Source organism: Pelobates fuscus, chromosome 6, assembly GCF_036172605.1.
Source record: "Pelobates fuscus isolate aPelFus1 chromosome 6, aPelFus1.pri, whole genome shotgun sequence".
Taxonomy (NCBI): domain Eukaryota; kingdom Metazoa; phylum Chordata; class Amphibia; order Anura; family Pelobatidae; genus Pelobates; species Pelobates fuscus.
This window is the reverse complement of record NC_086322.1, coordinates 230,604,557-230,621,397: the sequence shown is the minus strand read 5'-3', so window position 1 is coordinate 230,621,397 and position 16,841 is coordinate 230,604,557. Positions and strand designations below refer to the sequence as shown.

Below are 16,841 nucleotides of genomic sequence, written 5' to 3'. Positions count from 1 at the left end.
GCAGGGTCCTCTTCAACCTATTGTTCCTGTAAGTTTATTTGTAATGGTCCTATTTATATGCAAGAAAAAAAGAGAACAGTTCTGTCCCTGTATAATGTACAAGAAAATCAATAAAAATCCTTTATTAAATAAATCTACAAACACACACTAGTAGTAACAAGGTCATTGGTCACCACTGCCGCAGTAATGGATAACTGAGGCAGAAGAGATGACTCAAACTAAAAATACTGAGTGAGGAATATATACAAACGGGGAGTGAAAGGACAAAAATAAGTGGACAAAAAACGGGGGCACAAATCACCATGAGAGGTGAAGTAGATATGTCCCCAAAGTGGTGGCTGTACAGTGTGCACGATACAATAGCAAGAGTAGCGAAAATATAATGTATCAGTGCAATCTAACAGTATCTATTTGGATTCCAAAAATAGATCCGATATGTACAGCACACCAGAAAGTGGTAGCTGTAGTGTGCTCGATACAGTTGCAAGAGTAGCAAAAGTATAATGTATCAGTGCAGTCTAACGATATCTATTGGGATTCCACAAATAGATCCGATATATACAGCCCACCAGATAATGCCCCAGTGTAAGTGGGGCTAGTATAATCTACTGTATGATGACAGAGAGTTATATGGGAACAATTATCTTAATATATGCCCCTAAAGAAACAAAGACCCGATCTAGTACCAGCCTTTCAAAATCTCACTGTTAAGATAGGGTATCTGGGTGTCCCAATCCATATAGCAAAAGATATAGCCCTTAGTTAGCAAACAATAATAAAGTAGGTAGGAGTCCTAAGCTGTGCCTTCGAGGGCACCTGTATGTAATAAATAAATATATAAACTAACTACCTACATAAATAGCTGATGCCCTAATCTGTGCCTTCGTGGGCACCTACCGATAATGCTTGTCACAGTGCTAGGCTAGTACACTAGAGAAAGTCTTAATAGTCTGTAGTCTATGGTTATCGAGCTACAGTGAAAGGTCCAAGGATCCTGGGTGTAGCGATAATAACTGAAAAAATAATAAGCGTGTAAAATAGCACGGCAATGACAGGAAATCACACCGAGCAGGATCAAATGTCAAGAGCCCCGACGCGCGTTTTGCCGAACACACAGGCTCATCAGGGGGAACTGACTCCCCGAACAAGGTGAGTTTAAATAGCCCGCCAAGAGTCCTCATTGGACAGACCGCGGGCATGATGTCATCAGTAATCATTAACAAGTACAGTGGCTCACCGCGATCAAAATAGAAGACAAAGCGCATATCAAACAAGTCCGCCGTGATTGTCATGTTTTGAATGTATATTTATAAGCATCCAAATGATTGATGCCCATCTAAATACTTAAATATTGAAAATAGTATATGGATATTACATGTTGATGACATATGCTAGCGACTTGTGCTTTGTCACTAAAGTAAAGATACCAATGTAAATGTGAGGTAGAAAGTTATATTAACCTAAACTATCAAAATATTAATTACTGCACCAAGAGGTGCTAATCAATTAAAGGTGAAGTCAAATGAAGTATATAGTGCTCATCAGTGAATGAATGCTGTATAATTAAATTCTTAATTCAGTCCTGATGGGACCAATGTCTTAAAGAGATAAATCCATTTGGATTCTTTTTGTAACAGAATTCTGTTAAAATTTCCTTTTCTGTGATTGGGTAGTAGTCTTTCTATTGCCTGGAATTTTAAATTTTCTGGTTTGCCTTCGTGGAAATTGTTAATATGTCTGGCCACAGGTGTTGGAGTGATAGTATTGTCTATGGAATTGACGTGTTGTAGAATTCTTCTACGAAACTGCTGAAAAGTCTTGCCAATATACTGGGTGCCGCAACTACATGTTATTAAGTAGATAACCCGTGTAGTGCTACAGTTCACCAGTGCATTGGTAGCTATGATAATCTTGGATTGTGTTGATTGAACAGTTTTGGAAGGTGTGATATACTTACATGCCTTGCAATGGCCACACCTGTACGTTCCTTTTATACTTGATAGCCAATTGCCAGGTGGAGATGGTGATGATAGGTGGTTATGGACGAGAAGGTCCTGTAAATTGGTAGGTCTGCGGGCTGTAAGGGGTGGATGATTCGGTAAACTGTTCCTAAGAAGAGGATTGTGAAGTAGGATGGGCCAATTGTTATGCAGTATGTGCGACATTGTGTTCCAACCTTGATCGAAAGTGGCAACACACCTAGGTGTCTTTGAGTCCAGTTTTGGTTTGGTCATAGTGAGGCTCAGGTGTCTATTGATGCCACTGGCCCTTTGGAAAGCATGCTTGAGAACACGATTTGGATAACCTAATTCTTAGAATCTAGATCTTAGGAGTTGAGATTCTTTATAGTAAGTGGAATCTTCGGAACAATTTATTTTCGCTCGTAAGTATTGGCCAAATGGAATAGATGCCTTTAGTCTGTAAGGGTGATGGCTCTCCCAATGTAAAAGACTATTGGTCGAAGTAGATTTCCGAAACAATTCAGTTTGGATGGTACCGTCTTCTGTGAGTATAATTTTTAGATCTAGGAAGACGAGTTTGTGTTCATCGATCACATGTGTTGGCTTGAGATTGATCTCATTGTCATTAAGGGTTTGTACGAATTCCTCAAAAATATGAATTGGACCTGTCCATAGGAGCAGCACGTCGTCAATATATCTGTGCCAGCTCAAAATGAAACCGCGAAACTGGTCAAATCTGGCTGATGTGACAACATGCTGTTCCCATCATCCCAAAAATAGGTTAGCATATGTAGGAGCGCAAGTTGTCCCCATAGCTGTCCCAGAGATTTGCAAATAATACTGACCATTAAAAATGAAATAATTATGGGTCAGTATAAAGTGGAGGGCAGTGATAAAAAATGTTTTTTGGGAGTCATTGTACGTGGTATTCTCCAGAAAAAATTGGCATGCTCTAAGACCAATATGATGAGGTATGTTCGTATACAGAGCAACCACATCCAAGCTGGCTTGCATGGCGTAAGGAGGAACTGTCTTGTCTAGTAAGAATTGTAAGGTAGTTTTAGTGTCCTGAAGGTAGGACGGTAACGTTAGCACAATTGGATGTAAGATTTTTTCCATATATTGGCTAAGACATTCAGTTAAACAGTTATTCCCCGACACTATAGGTCTCCCTGGCGGTGGCCGAGTCCCCTTATGTACTTTAGGTAAACAGTAAAATGTAGCAATTATTGGATTGTTATGAGGTAATAGAAATTAGAATTCCTCTGGGGTTATGATCTGAAGTGTCTTGGCTTCAGTTAACAGAATGTCTAGTTCGCTTAGGAACATAGTAGTTGGATCCGTGGAAAGGGTTCTGTAAGATAGTTTGTCATCCAAATGACTCATACACATGTCAATGTATTCTTGTCTGTTCAATAGGACGATGTTACTCCCCCTTATCCGCTGGCTTGATAATTATATTATCAAGTGATTTTAGTTCTTTTAATGCTAAACGCTCTTGCGAACTCAAATTGTTGGGAGTTTGAGGGTAATTAGAAGTCATTTCAAATTGGTTTAGGGACATTTCCACAAATAAATCTACATGAGGAGTATCCTTAAAGTTGGGGGTAAAGCAACTAGGAGGTTTCAAGTTAGTGAGGGGTCTACAAGGGTCCTGTTCGTCCTGGAGACTAGTCAGTATTTTGGATAGCTCATAGTCCTTAGAAGAGAAACCTAACTCATTAGCCAACTGTTGGTCTTTTTTTGCATGCATGATGTTTAGGGCAAGTTTCCTGCCAAATAGATGTATATCTTTTGACCAATTGAATTTACTGCAGGTAGGGGTGGGTACAAAAGAGAGTCCTTTGCTAAGGAGGGTGATGTGACGTGTTTGTAATGGAAAATCTGACCAATTAATGATTCTATTACTGATTATGTCCTTTGTGTTCGACCCTGTGTTTTGTAAGCCCAACGATCTCTGTCCCTGAGTCTCCCCCGTTGCTGACGAGGGGAGTCCTGCTTTAAAAAAGTGGCCGATGGTGCGGTGGACGGAGTGGGGGGGTTACTAATTTCAAGGGGGATTGGGATGTCCAAAAAAAGACACAGATTTGTCAGTATTTCTAAGAATGCTTTTATTCTGATAAGATTGGACACTTGAGTCCCTTTTGCGGTCAGTGCTTTTGTTACGTCTGGGTCTCCGAAGTTGGTCTGGTCAGACCAGTCAGTCTCGCCAGAAGAGGACCCTCTATAGCTGTTAGGACTTCTGTTGTTTTTTCTCTTTTGCCTGAAAATCTCACCACTGTTGAAATCTTTAAAATCCCTTTGGAATTTATTGTGTTTTTTTATCTTTAAATGTTGTCTGAAATTAGTGATATTTTGCTGTAGCTTGTTTTCCATAGGTACATACAGGTTATCGGACTTAAAGTTTTTTATTTTTATGATTTCATTTTGCAGTTTTGAATTGGTTTCATCAAAATTAGTGGTTTCTAATTTGATCAAAAAGTCCATCAGCCGAAAAGAACAGTCCAATAAAATTGTGTTCCATTCACCGAGCTGTTCTTCGGTCTGAACTTTATCTGGTAGAAGAATGTCGGGGTGTAAGCCCCTAGGTACTAGTTTTGTTGTGAATATTGTTTCAGGCTAGTCAATTCCCCAAAACTCCTAGTTTGTTCTTGATATAATTTTTGAATGGCAAAGAAGGAAATATTAATGTCATTATTTATAGTATCATTGTTGGTAAGTGGATTAGTAGAAAAGACATTGGTGATCTCATCCTGACCTAAATTGGGATCACCCAATTTTTCCAATAGGTCAGTCATAAGATGCGAGCACAGTGTTGATTAGGGAAATAAACAATTCTAATAAGAGCCAAAGAGGATACAGAGGCCTAGGCTCGTATTTCCCAAAGAGGGCCAAAGTAGGTACTGAAACCTTAAAGATAAATTGTAGGGGGGTGGGCCCTATATAGATGTAGGAGAAATAATAGGAACAGATAAGGGGATAACCCTAAATTGGTAAATGCAAGAAAAAAGAGAACAGTTCTGTCCCTGTATAATGTACAAGAAAATCAATAAAATCCTTTCCTATCCTATGTCCTATTTATATTTAACCCCTTAAGGACCAAACTTCTGGAATAAAAGGGAATCATGACGTGTCACACACGTCATGTGTCCTTAAGGGGTTAAATACCCTCTCATAATATTGTAAAGCGCTACGGAATCTGTTGGCGCTATATAAATGGCAATAATAATAATAATCTCTCTGCTCTGCTCCCTCGCGCGCTGCACAGTAATGCAGGGAGCCGGAATATCCGGCTCAAGGCATCACTGTGGGTCGTGCGAGGGAGCTGAGCAGGGAAAGCTCAGGAGAAAGTGCTCCCTCGCTGGCCGCCTGCCCCGGGGGCATTTGGGGCTGTGTTTTTTTTCCCCACCCCCTGGAAAGTGCTGCCCAAGGCAAATGCCCTGTTTGCCTCGTGATAGATACATCCCTGTATGTGTGTGTATGTATAAATATATATATATATATATATATATATATATATATATATATATATTAACTTATTTAAAATTTGAGTATTTTTAAAAGTTATAGCAATTTCCTGAGCATTTACAAGACAACATATATTCTTTTTAGTTTTAAACTCTTATGGTTATGGAATAATAAGATTGATAAGTAAGACATTCACGTGAAAGGTGAAAAATGAACCGATATTCTTTTTATGCATGTATCGTAAGGCCCATGGTCATCGTTGTATCTGTCCAAGTATGAGAGCAAAGGATAAGCAGAGGTAACAGTGAGAATACACTGGTAATATGAAATGAAAGTACATGAACAACAAGGGACAAAATAAAAAAATATATATTTGGGATTACAAGTTAAATTGTCTAGAGGTCTGTCCCAATGTCATTACTGTAGAAAAATACATAAAATGTGTTAAATGGTAAACCGTATAAAAATAGTGAATTGAGATCATCTTTGGCAGGCCAGAGTCTGCCGCAAGAGTTCTATGGATAAAATCTCTGATAGTCAAGCAAAACTTCAAGCAGGAATACTCAGGCACCCTCCCAGGAGGTAGCACCAGGGCTGCACTCATTACCTGAGAGCATCAGCTGAGAATTTGTATCAGCTCATGTTGTTTGTGACCCGTCAGTTGGAGATATCATGTTTGTATTGACTGTCACTGTGTCAGTTGTAGAGATGCTCCAGGCCTTGCATTCCCTTCAGAAGGAAAATCGCTCCTTGCAGGATCAGATAATGACACTTACTGCTCGTAAGGAGAAACTGCAACTACTGAATGTTCAACTGTCCTCCCCTTTTCCGCCAACCCAACCACAGACCATCTCTGCCCAAGGTGAGTTTCTATCCCAGATTTCATATCTTTTTTGTCTCCTTGTTCAGACTTCTTGTGCTGTCTCCAACTCTACTTTTTGCATTCTCTGGGTTTTAGGAGCTTTTGCTTTTATTTATTTATTTTTCTGATCATTTTTTTTTTCCCTCCCCTTCTTCGCAGTGGGATCCCACGACTCTCTTAGCAATAGGAGTCCAAATTCCAAGAGCAGCTTTCGCAATGAGAACTCTCTATCGTCTGAGGTGAGGCTTGTGAAGGAGTATGTTTTTAATTGTATGTGAGGCACAAGACTCATCTCACCTTAATGCCATGTTTCTTCCATTGTCTTTCTCCAGATCATTTCCATGCTATGCCTTATGTCTTTTTTTGCAATTCATCCACAGGAGACACACTCTGGCTGTCCCAGCAGAAGTAGTTCCTGTTTATCTTTGCACAGTACCCCACCCCCTGGTCCTGTTCCACAGACAGGGCCCTCTCTTCCTCCTATAGCAGCAGAGCAGCTAATGAATGGATTGATGCGAGCTACTGGCCCTGGTGGTCCTTCAACGCTTGCTACCATACCTTTACTGGGGGCTCTCTCTGGGGGCTCTGGAACACTGTCATTGAATGGAATACTGGGAAGCCTCAACGGAGGGCTTCAGGGAGCCACAGCACTATCCCAGCATACTCTGCGCAGTGGGCCTGCCACTGCACAATTACCAACCAGGTAGTAATGTGTTATAGTCACAGCTTAATCTTGCAATTTGGATTTCCATTCATTACAATGAACACCACCATCTTAGTCTGGATGCCTGGAAAAAATAGTCTCTTTACTTAGAAACAGTTTATAGGCGTAAGAATATGGTGGCAATCAGTGTTTCACATGGTTGTGGCAAGGAGACGATTATTCCTATACCTTCTTACTCCCTCCTGTTTCTTTTGTATGTTTGTGTGAGTGAGTGTGTGTGTATGCATGTATATATATTTTATTAATATTATAAAATATTATATTTTGTTATTATTATTATAGAATTTAATTATTTTATTCCATCTTTAATAGTTAGCACTGTTTTGTAATGCTGCTTTGTCTCCTGTTACTTACCTTCAAGTTTGCTCTAGAATTTTCTGCGCTTTGTTATTATCCCTGTTTTTCTCTTACAAATGTCATTATATAATTAATTATGTTTGCCATTTACCTTTGTTCTTTCATTCTTCTCCCATTCACAGTATATCACCCCTTACCTCCTTATCAGAGCAGCAGAGGCATCTTATCCAGCAGTTACAGCAGATTGCCTCGTCACATCCGTCTTCGGTAAGATATGGCAGTGTCCTGAAATTTTATCTAAATCAAAAAATAGCACTCAGATAGCTAGGAGACACTAGGAACTTAAACTTAGTGTCGGAATGGGAACAAAGTCATTTGGAGCCTTTAGAGGGATGTCATGTGCCACCCACCTTGAAATAAGCAAGAAAATACACTATAGGTGGAGCCTAATCCAATCCAGGCTGCAACATTTTGGGGGCTTAACCGCAGAAGATGCTGGAGGTGTAACAGAACTGTGACACATATATGGTGGAGATGTGAAGCGGTACTGTGAGCATAGAAAAGGTGGAGAAATTGGTTAGAAGCTCCACTGGACAGACTACCAAAATCAGTAGAACTGTACCTACTAATTACGTTACCACTCGTCAATAAATTGGCTAGATATTAGAGTACAAAAAACTGTCCCACAGTAGATGACTTAATCTTATCTGGTGAATATGAGTGAATGATGATAAAGCATAAAACCATAAAATCAAAGGCAATAAAATCATAGGAGTTAGGGTTAGGTTTTCTGCAAAACAGATCACCTGGACAGGCACTTACCCCTAAAATAATATTCAACTGATAAAGCAGGGAGAAAATATATGCTCAAGAAGGGCATAAGCACAGAGTGAATAATCAGGAAAGCTGGTCTGTATTGATCCTGAAGGCAAATTAGATCTCCTGAGCCTTGGTCTCATAAGTGATATGAGGAATACCCACGCGCACAGATAACTCACTTTACTATTTATCAAAAAATAATTGTCCACAATCTCTGGATCACAGTCTTTCTTTGTCCTAGGATCAACAGAATATCTTGTATCAGCTTGTTCAACACATCCAGCAACGACAGGAGCTGCAGCGTCTAATGACATCACCGCCTGCTCCACCACTGCTTCCTGTCACATCCACCTGTAGCACCATGGCCTCCTCACCTGCCCCTCCCATACTGACAGCACAGCCACCCACTTTTCTGAGTTCACAGAGTGAAGCAGGGTTACAGAAAAGCATGGTGAGTACATATATACTGGCTCACTTTATTTTACTTACTGTTAACCTACTCATGTTGTTTTATTACTATATGTCCACTATTGTTTCCTAACCATTTTCATTGTTCTAATCCTCTGTTAAATATTGCTTTGAAGAAGTTTTACGTCCTAATCACTTTAAATGCACACTCTAAGCACCAAAAAGGAACTTTAGCGGGGGCGCAGTCAAGTAGCGATACAGACGCCATCTCTGGCTGCTCCCAATCAACCGGACTAAATCACCCTAATATCTTGCTAAAAACACGCCATCCAGAGCCACAACCGCTAGACTCGAGCAGGGGAACCCCTACTGCATCGCCCTATGCCCTTCCAATACACGCCAAAACATTAGCATTTTTGAGATTTGATAATGATTACATATCAGGACTGAACCCTGATAACCACTAGATTGTACTTCTGCAGTGAGAACAGTCAAACTAGGTTCTTGCATGAGGACATTGAACATCGTCTGATGCTTCTCATACTGAAGCATTGGATTTGCTACCTCTCTATGAGAAGCATTTGATTGGATAACAAGTTGCCAAACCATCATCATGCTTGTTGATGGAAAAGGAGGATGATTGGACAGCAGGAGGGCAATGGAAAAAGGTAGATAAATATGTGTATTAGCTTAGGTACTTTTTACAGAGATGACATTGATGCTGGGGACCATTTAAAGAAAAAAAAAGAATTTGAATTTGCACACTATAATTTCCCTTTAAGTCTATTTGTGAAACAATAAGTTTTAACCTTATTTGAGCAGGGCCATCTTCACCTCTTGTTTCTGTCAACATTACTTTGTATGCCAATACTTGTTATTTTATATCCCCTTTGTATGTAAGCGTTTTTGAAATATGTTGATATGTTGGCATTATATAAATGCTAATAATAAATATGTTTGTGAATTACGTCCATATGATAAAATAAGGCTTAAATAGCTGATTCTGCTAAATTATCACCGCTCTAGTCTTAGTTCGACTGTTTTAGCCTCAGTTTTACCATTCAATTTAATTGGCTAAAATTTGGCGTTTATATTTTTGGTTTTAAATCTCATTGTACTCTTTTATTATTTTTATTTTCTTTGCAGAGGGGAAGTGAGAAGACCCCCACAAACCATGACAAGGGATAAGTTAAACCCCTTCCACTCACCTCCAGTGGACTTTCTTTACCAAAGTGAGCAGAAGAAACAGGAGGGAATGGACCAGACATAAAGAAGATATAGGCTCATCAACAGGAGAGCATGTCAGAGAAAAAGCGGTGTCGAAAAGACACAGAGGCCAAGAACACACATGATATTCCATATATAAGCAGCAAAATAAACAGTGTGTATTAAAGTGTATGTATGTGTATGCCGTCCCACGTAGGTGCATGTGGCATAGTGTAAGTGGCACGTATACGTGTACATTAACCATGTCTATACCTTTTATAGGTGTATATTGGTAGACCACAGAGAGATTGCGAACAACTTATGTTATGTGTCAATCATGCAGTGCATATATATGTGTGTACACACACACTTTATATCTGCAGTCTAAAATCTGGGTAGCCAGACCACTGGGGCCCTTATGTTTGTCCATTAATTTTCATTCTTTAGGCAGGTCCATGTTTTCAGATATATGTTTTGAGAGTTTGGTTTATTGGCATTGCTTTAATCCCAAATGTGTTTGTTTTATTTGCGCCAGTGAATATCTCTTTTCAGATTCCACTAGGTTTATTGTTTATTTTCAATGTAAAGCAATGCTATATGAACCCTACTTTTAACATGGTAGCCTCCCAGGTAAAAAAAAAAATTGTAAAAAAAGACCTGGCAAAGCCTGTTGATGATGTTCATTGAGCCTTGATAGTGTTAAGCAACTTTACACACGTGCTCAGAATACAGTTTGTTGTATCCCTTGCTTTAGTCCTCTTCTTATTTTGGGATCTGAGCCATTCCTCCCTTCTAGATGAAAAGCTTCGCACTTTGGAAGCAAATAATTGTGCCCCTGCGCCAAGAATCTTGTAGCTTCCAGCCTAATTCCGTTCTCTGGCGTCAGGGGCGGATCCTGAAGCACCTTGTGATACATAGTATCAATCCTCATGAAGGATAAGCGTCTCTGCGTTATGCTCTCTGTTGCACTGTCCTTGTGTTTTTACTTGTACATGAGACCCATATTATATATATATATATATATATATATATATATATATTTATATTCTATTAATTTCACGTTTCCATGTGTGAATTGTTAGTTTCTATACAGAGAGCAATAAATGTAGCTGTTTATATTGTGAATCCATTAGCACAGGATGTAGATTTGTGTCAAGCCGGGTCTTTGGAGGCAAATAGGAAATATTATCTTCTGGGGTTCTGTTTATTATCCAGAGCATACCCCAATATTTTGCACCTTCCAAAAGTCGCTTTTGGCGTCTTAATGACTGTTTAGTACAGAGGAAGCTTTGTTTTCCAAATGAACCCTATAACTGCTGTAAGTTGTCTAATTCTTTTGTAAGATTATGTGCTAAATGGTTCATTTTGATTAACTGAAAACCGAATTGTATATTCTAGGTCAAAATTCAAGAAATTTTCTAATTCAACTATTTCAGTTAAAGTTAGTTCGCCACAATTCACTACTGAATAAATGCATCCATTTTGTGTAGGATTTATTAAATCCTAAAACTATTCTGTACCAAACAACTAGTACATAGAGAGTCTATACAAGTTATCAGAACACCATATATATCATGCCACAGTATCTACTACTGACCCCAAATTTCTTATAGTCATCTAAGGGCTTGTCAAATATTAAACTTTCTCTTTAATTTATAATTCCATGTTTTCACAGATCTATACCAACACATGCTGTCATTATGTAATTTGCAGACAAGTATTTTGCAATATCACTTAGTTGGAAGGTAAACACACGTGGAAAATTGACATAAATCAAATTATATGATTTTGTATAGACTTGGTTAATTTGATGTTCAACATAGTTTAGATCCAGCAAAGATAATTTTAGACAGAATATAATGCAATGTGTATTTTTAAATCTTCAGAACATTCTAATGGAACATATCATGCAGGATAGGAAGAACTCTGCATTACTTGTAAGATGATGGTAAAACCAGATTGTTGTTTTTTCTTTAACTAAAATCTCATGTTTTGGGAACCTGAAGACTACAAGCCACTCTTCTTATTAAGCAATTTCAGTTTGTGATGACTTGCAGAACGTCTACAAAAGCTTGAATGCTGTTTTCATATGTTTGTTTAGTCCAAGCATTATTTAAGATTATGTTTAAGGATGCAAGTATTATATAGAAGTTTAACCCATCCGTTGGCGCTGAAAAGGGTTGACTGTTTTTTTCATCCGTCCTTACCGTCGAGAGAATGATGGTTTGATACAGCTGAGATATGTTCAGATGGCTGTGTCCTTGAACAGGGTGCCCATAGGATATATAATCCTGCAGTATACTTGAATGACGAGAAGTGGGTGTCAGAAACAGGATCGCAACAAGAAAAATGTTGATTAAGCTTTCAGTTATGTTTAAATGCCAAATGTAGCAAAGGAATCCATAACTGCTAAAATATAAAGCATGGCTTATGCCTTTACCTTCAAGACACAAGGAGTAATTTTTGTTTATTTTTACATTTTGCGTTTTTGTTTGTTCTTTTTAATGTCTATGCAGTGTTGCATAGCCCTGTGTTAGTATCTGTTAGTAAAGCCCACCCATAATTCTGTAATTGTTTTTTTCCCGTCCCATATGGTGGGTTAACTGCTTGAGATCCTGGTTTCTTATCAGTTGAGTTTAATTCTGCTTTTAGAGTATTAATTGTTCAATAATTATAATCTTAGAATTATAATCATCGTTGCAATGATGGCTAAGTTGGTGGTGCATGTGTTTTTGGACAATGATTCCAATTTTGCAGAGCTGTTTGATGCTCAGAAATGCAGAGAAACATGACAGTTAAAGTACAATAACCACAGGGGAGCTGTAGCTATGCACATAGACTATACCTTTCAAGGTTTAATATCAAGTGGAGAAAAAGTGAACAGCTTTAATCGCTGTCACTTTGTCTATTTCCCCGAGAAGCACTTTGTAGTTGAAACATGCTGCACAAATTTTAATCTATAGTTAGAGTGTTTTACCTTTAAAAGTCAATTGGCAAAGGCTGGGGAGGCAAAAGTAGTGTTAAGAAAAAAGTAGGAAGAGTCAGTTGGGTAAAGGTTGTAGGGAATTTGGCGTAATAATTACATAATTTGAGTGGCTTAACCCGGCCTGTCTCACATTAATAGGAAATAGGAGCTATAAACAAATGGCAACCTTGATTTGACTTACTAAATCCAGAGTTAAGTCCTACAACTTTGGGTGATTTGGAGCAAATATAGTATTACTTACTTGGCTCTAGTATGGTTAATTAACAATTAGCAGAGCAGTCGGGTCCCAATTAATTTCCATGTAGACTTGAATCATTGCACCTTAATTGGCCATGAGTTTCTTGCTGATCAACCCAACTAAATTGGACACTATTGTTACACCAGATTGGAAGTAATAATTTTTTAAGACCGTACACAAATTGACAGCTCTCAGATTTGCACTTTAGAATTATTGCCCATCTAGTCTTCTCCATCCATCTTGTGATTTAGTGAATCCGGTCTAAGTCTTATACTCCCTTAGTTGTTTTGTGCACTGGATAGAGAAGATGAGAAACCATAGCTTTGAAAAGTTTGTCCATGGACTGTACTTCTGCTTCTTCTGTCCTGGGGAGCAACATAGACAAAATGTGCAATAGGGGCAAAATGGACAGGCAAGATAAAACTCCCTGTCTGTTGAGCAGGTTTATTATGACCTATACCCAGCACATTTATGTGGACAGTACAAGAACTAACTATTAGTTTTACTAAGTCCTTGATAATAACAAAGATTAAACGTGAAGTTTAGATGGAGTAGAGAGTATCACATTGGGAATAATGAAGTGGAGTGAAGGTCACCTCCATCTGGTTCTCTCCATTTTGCTCTGGGATATTCTTGTGTAGGTCTTATTATCTGCTCTCTAATTGTGGCACATTTATTTGCCGACTATGTAGTCTCTGCCTTTTGACACTGCCGAAATCAGTCTAGCAACAAATAAACAGATGACCAAAATATTAATTTGGTAGAAGTCTTTTAAACAATATATTAAATCCCCTTCCACAAGACAGACCACAGACATCTCAACAATTCCATATACATTTATATCTGTGTGTCCAGTTTTGGAAAAGGAAGCTTTTATAATTTCTCAGTGGGTTTGTGGAACACCAGCAGTGGATATTTCTGAAGAAGGTCCGTATATATTTCCTGGGTGATTCTATTCCTGTGAATCTACTGGAATTCAAATGGTTTTTTTTTGTTTTTTTTTGTTTTGTTTTTTAAATTTGGGGTAAAAAGCTTTTACATTTTTTAATAAAAGTAATTTTAAAAAAACATTGCAAGAAAAAAAAAAAAAAGGTAATTGATGTACAGACAATGAATTTTCTGGTGAAGGTAACATTAAATTACTCCTGGGGTGAGTGTGGTAATTATCAACATAGGTTTGCTTTGCAAAAACCATCTATACGGACGGGAGTTCATACATCATTAGCACATTGACAAAGAATGAAATGTAACTGTAAAATGGCACCAAAGTGTATCTCAGTAAGCAGAAGCAAGATATTTTAATGTGGCAATTCAGATGAAAGATGCATTATTCTAAAATCTAAGTGTGTCTCAATCCAGTTTCTTCACTAAAGTGCATACATCCCAAATCACAAATGTTGATAAACAAATATAAACCATTATGCTGCTGAATGCTCCCAGTGGTTTATGGGAGTTGTATTCTGAGAAAAAGCAGGACCGCCATATTTAGCTGGATAACACTCCTAAAAAAAGTTTCGATAGTGAATCAGTATGTAGTCTAACACTACAAAAAGCTTGCCCTTAATTTCATCTCATTTTTAGATTTCAAATTCACGTTATGAAATTTTAAAACGGCTTAAAAATCTATTACATAAAGCAGTGCATTAATCAAGCGTAATTAAAATTAGCATCAACTATTTTTTTTTCTAAATTGATCTAGAAATTATGCAGCTATAGATATGATGTGATGTAGTGTAATCATTACTTAATTTCTGTTAATTAAATATAATATAAAGAAAGTTTATATTTTTAGGAGGAGTGCATTTGCATACATGCCATGTGACTTCTTGGAATTTTTAGAAGTGGCACCTGTCTTGATTGTCTATTATCCCCACTTATAAATATTACTATAGAGGCAGAATTGATTTGGCTCTGGTGCGTTGAGTAAACACTGTAACTGGTAGGTCATTTTGAAATCACCTTTCTCACCTCAGGAGTATTTGGATAAATTTCATGCAGTGTCACTTTATGGATTCCACACCAGAATCTTCCCATGCGTACACACCCAGTTATTATTAAATAAATGGTTTTCTAGTTTTTAGCTATTTATAATGTGTAGTTTTATTAAATAAGGAAATAAATATGACAAAAAAAAGAACAAATCAGTTTTTTATTTTCCTTTTTCTAGCAATCTGTTTTGTGTATCCTTTCACAGGATCCCTTTGTATGCTTGCATATATCCCCTTCTTTCCTGTAGTCTCCATTGTAAAAGGGTATGACGGATTGTACAGGGGACTGTTTTATCATGTCTAAATAAAATGTCTGGTTTTGTTGCTTTTTAATGAAGTATTTTTTTTATTGATATTTATTACTACACAATCTGTTATGAGCACAAGGTGAAAAAAACATGTTTTAAAGGTGCATGAATTAATAGGGACATATCAGATATGTATTTATTTATTTTCTAATTACTTTAAAAAGATCATACATATCTTTAAAACAAATATTTTGCCTTGATCTAAGCCTGGTGTGTAGACCTGCAGGGCACAATTCTTTACTTAGTCTGTTTACTCTTATCTATTATCCTATCAGGGTTTTTTAATAGGGTTATTTAATAAAGTGAATTTCAATTTTAACGTCATAATAGCCAAACTTTGAAATTGATGTCCACTTCGGTTACCTTGGCCTTAAAATTTAAATGCACTTTGAATTTTCACTCTAGTAAATAACCCATTTGTATAACCTATGAATCAGTCTTTATAAATTCTAATCCCTCTCCCTCAACATGGACCAAGAAAAGGAGACATGGTCCTGAGAAAAATGTTAATGCATTGTGTGTTCTATGAAATTCATTTTGAGCTTAGTGACACACACTTTGACACAGATTCACACACATTGGCAGATAATACACACTGACACAGATTCACACACATTGGCAGATAATACACACTGACACAGAGTCACACACATTGGCAGATACACACTGACACAGATTCACACACATTGGCAGATATACACACTGACACAGATTCACACACATTGGCAGATACAAACACTGACACAGATTCACACACATTGGCAGATATACACACTGACACAGATTCACACACATTGGCAGATAATACACACTGACACAGAGTCACACACATTGGCAGATACACACACTGACACAGATTCACACACATTGGCAGATACACACACTGACACAGATTCACACACATTGGCAGATACAAACACTGACACAGATTCACATACATTGGCAGATATACACACTGACACAGATTCACACACATTGGCAGATACAAACACTGACACAGATTCACACACATTGGCAGATATACACACTGACACAGATTCACACACATTGGCAGATACAAACACTGACAGATTCACACACATTTGCAGATACAAACACTGACACAGATACACAGACAAATACACACACACACACACACATCTATTTAAATGTGCTGTTCACCACCTTTTTTCTTCAGTACTGCTGGCTGAGGTTGGTGTGCTGCTCAGTCCCCGCTGCTCCCTCTCTCCCTCCAGCTGGCATGCTCTGTCTGGGAGGTAGTGCTGTCACTTCCTACCAGCATATTTTACAACAGGGGTCCATTTGCAGTCTTAGATGGCCAAGGCGCCTCACTGGCCCCCTGTTTAGCGATACCCATCCGGTGGCCCTAAATGCTTGGACCACCCGACGGGCAAATCGCTGCGGAACCTTAGGGTTTCGCAGAACATTGGGAAACGCTGGTATAGCATTAAATGTGTTTGTTACACTGGGATTTCCTAAAATGGTTTAAGGATTTTAAACAAATTGCATCTTCTCTCATTTGTTCCTATTGTTGAGCTATAAACTGTATCATATAAAAAGGAGAGTTGATTTGAGA

At 38.1% G+C, this 16,841-nt stretch overlaps 1 protein-coding gene and 1 long non-coding RNA gene across 4 annotated transcripts in view; both read left to right on the top strand.

The window, feature by feature from the left end:
- LOC134614725 (uncharacterized) overlaps positions 1-15,290 on the top strand; it is a 186,035-nt gene extending 170,745 nt beyond the window's left edge. Inside the window, exon 2 of the long non-coding RNA XR_010091270.1 lies at positions 12,761-15,290. This is a non-coding gene — a long non-coding RNA (uncharacterized LOC134614725). The remainder of the gene's footprint in view (positions 1-12,760) is intronic.
- The window catches only part of MLLT6 (MLLT6, PHD finger containing), a 64,343-nt gene extending 49,053 nt beyond the window's left edge, over positions 1-15,290 (top strand). For 2 of the 3 annotated variants that reach the window (XM_063458817.1, XM_063458815.1), the window contains exons 15-20: positions 6,130-6,291; positions 6,451-6,530; positions 6,672-6,994; positions 7,495-7,579; positions 8,373-8,582; positions 9,686-15,290. In XM_063458817.1, coding sequence (XP_063314887.1) covers positions 6,130-6,291; positions 6,451-6,530; positions 6,672-6,994; positions 7,495-7,579; positions 8,373-8,582; positions 9,686-9,727 — 902 coding nt within the window. In that variant the 3' untranslated portion in view covers positions 9,728-15,290. The remainder of the gene's footprint in view (positions 1-6,129; positions 6,292-6,450; positions 6,531-6,671; positions 6,995-7,494; positions 7,580-8,372; positions 8,583-9,685) is intronic. The other variant, XM_063458816.1, reaches the window with a different exon arrangement.
- Positions 15,291-16,841: the final 1,551 nt, after the last annotated feature.